Genomic DNA, 2,086 nt, shown 5'->3' on the forward strand with positions numbered 1-2,086 from the left:
AGAATAAGTTTGAAGTACTTAGGGGTGTTTGTTTTGAGTAGTTGAGTTGCCTTGGAAAGTGTAGAGGGGCTTAGCGTAGAGGGATTATTAAACTCTAATGTACAAAATGGTTCACTTTACCCTTAAAATACATGTGGGGTCCACACAAATTATTAACTTTACCCCCTTAATATTTGAACCCAACATAGGAAGGGTTTTGGATTCCCATTCCCACCTTTACTTTACCCCATACCAAACACCCCCTTAAGGTAACATTCCCACCATCATCAAAGATGAGGGAGGATTTGGATTTCCTCTGAGAGAAAGTGAGCAAGAAGCACCCACAAGGAAGGGTGTATGGCTGCATAATCGACCAATTCGCTGAGTGTAAAGGAATGAATTATGCTACGAAGCAATGTGAGACCGCTATGACTAAGCTAAGAGAAAGATTGTGTGATTCATTCTCGGTTCACATCAAATGGATATAGAGGATGGCGTATACATTTAAGATTTATTAGAAAAACTTTTATAATTTGAATTAAGAATTTAGTAATGATTGTTAACATTCTCTTTGATTAACACTTCAATTTTTTTTGTAAGGAGTAATGGAGTTGGTTTGCCTAAATTAAAATATTCTATTAATTTATTTTGCTGCTAGTGGATTGGAAGACATATTGACTTTTGGGCTGTTAGTCTCAAGATTTAAGTAAGGATAATGCATCCTATAAGATCAGTAAGAAGGAACGATGGGCAGAACCATGCTGCTGATTCACCACCTGCTCCAAGGAGAAACAATCGTGCGAATGTGGATAATGGAAACCATCCACCGACCCCTCCAGTATTTGAGACATGATTAGCTGCATTGGAGGCTATAATCAGACGACAAAATGAGGAGCTAAGGAATCAACAGGCAATACTGACAAGTGAGGCAAGGGATGTGTAGCAGCCACCAACATCATTGACGGTCTACCCAGAAGATGTAGACAGGCTTGAGCCACTTTATGAAAGGTTTCGGAAGCAGCATCCTCTAGACTTTGAAGGAATTAGTGAACCGATCATATCAGAATCATGGATAAGTCGAATAAGATCAATCCTAGATTTCATGCGGGTTGTGGGTAATGACAGGGTAGCTTGTGTTACCCATATGATAAGGAAGGATGTGAGGATATGGTGCGAGGTGGTGGAGCAGATCAGAGATGTCGCTAGGATGGCGTGGGATGAGTTTTGTGAGGTGTTTGAGAATAAGTACTATAATGTTGTGGTACATTCATTAAAGGTTAATGAGTTCATTGGGCTGGTGCAAGGAAATTTGACAATAACAAAATATGCCCAAAAATTTGATCGACTCGCTAAGTTTGCATTCGATCAAGTACGTACAGACGTGGCTAGCAAAGATCGTTTCTTGAGAGGGATTAAACCTATGATAGCCTGTGATGTTGAAATAGTTTCTACTGGGGGAGCTAATACTTACGCCCAGGTTGTGGAGAGGGAACTCACTGCTGAAATGTTGGAAGACAGACTTGGGAAGGATGGAGCTGCCAGAAGAGATGCCAAAAGTAATGCTTCCAACAACAATAATGACCAGAAAAGGAAGTTTAGTGAAGGGTTAGGGCCATATGAGGCAGATAAGAAAGCCAAGGATGAAAAGGGTAATAAAAATGGAGGAAATGGAAAAACTCATCCTGAGTGTCCTAAGTGCAAGAAGCGACATCAACGAGAATGTCATGCTAAGGCATGCTACCAATGTGGAAAGGAGGGCCACATCAAGAGGAACTTCCCATATTGGGGTACATCAAGAGTGTATTTGTCAAATGTACATGTAGCCAAACCTTTGGGGATTATGGACTTTTGAAAATGATGTTTTGTATACTGCTCATTATTTTTTGTTTTAAAATGTTGGAATGATGTTGTTGTGTTATTTTAAGTATGAGCATACTTTGTTTTTAAAAGTTTTTTTCATATGGATTTTTTAGACTTTGAAAAATGAAATCTTTTGTAATTCCGCAGTATTTTGGTCTTGTAACGACCCGACATAAACTAAACAATTTACCACAAAACATTTATTGAAGCTCATTTGCAAACAAGCATGAATTAAATATCTTTTACA

The 2,086-nt window shown here is 38.8% G+C and overlaps 1 protein-coding gene across 1 annotated transcript; it reads left to right on the forward strand.

Moving 5' to 3' along the window:
- Window positions 1–694: 694 nt before the first annotated feature.
- On the forward strand, window positions 695–1,831 carry LOC133792407 (uncharacterized). The gene is made up of 2 exons (XM_062230312.1): window positions 695–817; window positions 923–1,831. Exons 1-2 carry the CDS (start codon window positions 695–697, stop codon window positions 1,829–1,831), a joined length of 1,032 nt encoding a protein of 343 aa, XP_062086296.1.
- Window positions 1,832–2,086: the final 255 nt, after the last annotated feature.

This window comes from Humulus lupulus, chromosome 7 (genome assembly GCF_963169125.1).
Source record: "Humulus lupulus chromosome 7, drHumLupu1.1, whole genome shotgun sequence".
In the NCBI taxonomy this organism is placed as follows: domain Eukaryota; kingdom Viridiplantae; phylum Streptophyta; class Magnoliopsida; order Rosales; family Cannabaceae; genus Humulus; species Humulus lupulus.

Coding starts and splice junctions, on each gene's coding strand:
- LOC133792407 (XM_062230312.1), top strand. CDS start 695: ATGCATCCTATAAGATCAGTAAGAAGGAACGATGGGCAGAACCATGCT. Junction 818..922: donor ACCATCCACCGACCCCTCCA/GTATTTGAGACA, acceptor AGGGATGTGTAG/CAGCCACCAACATCATTGAC.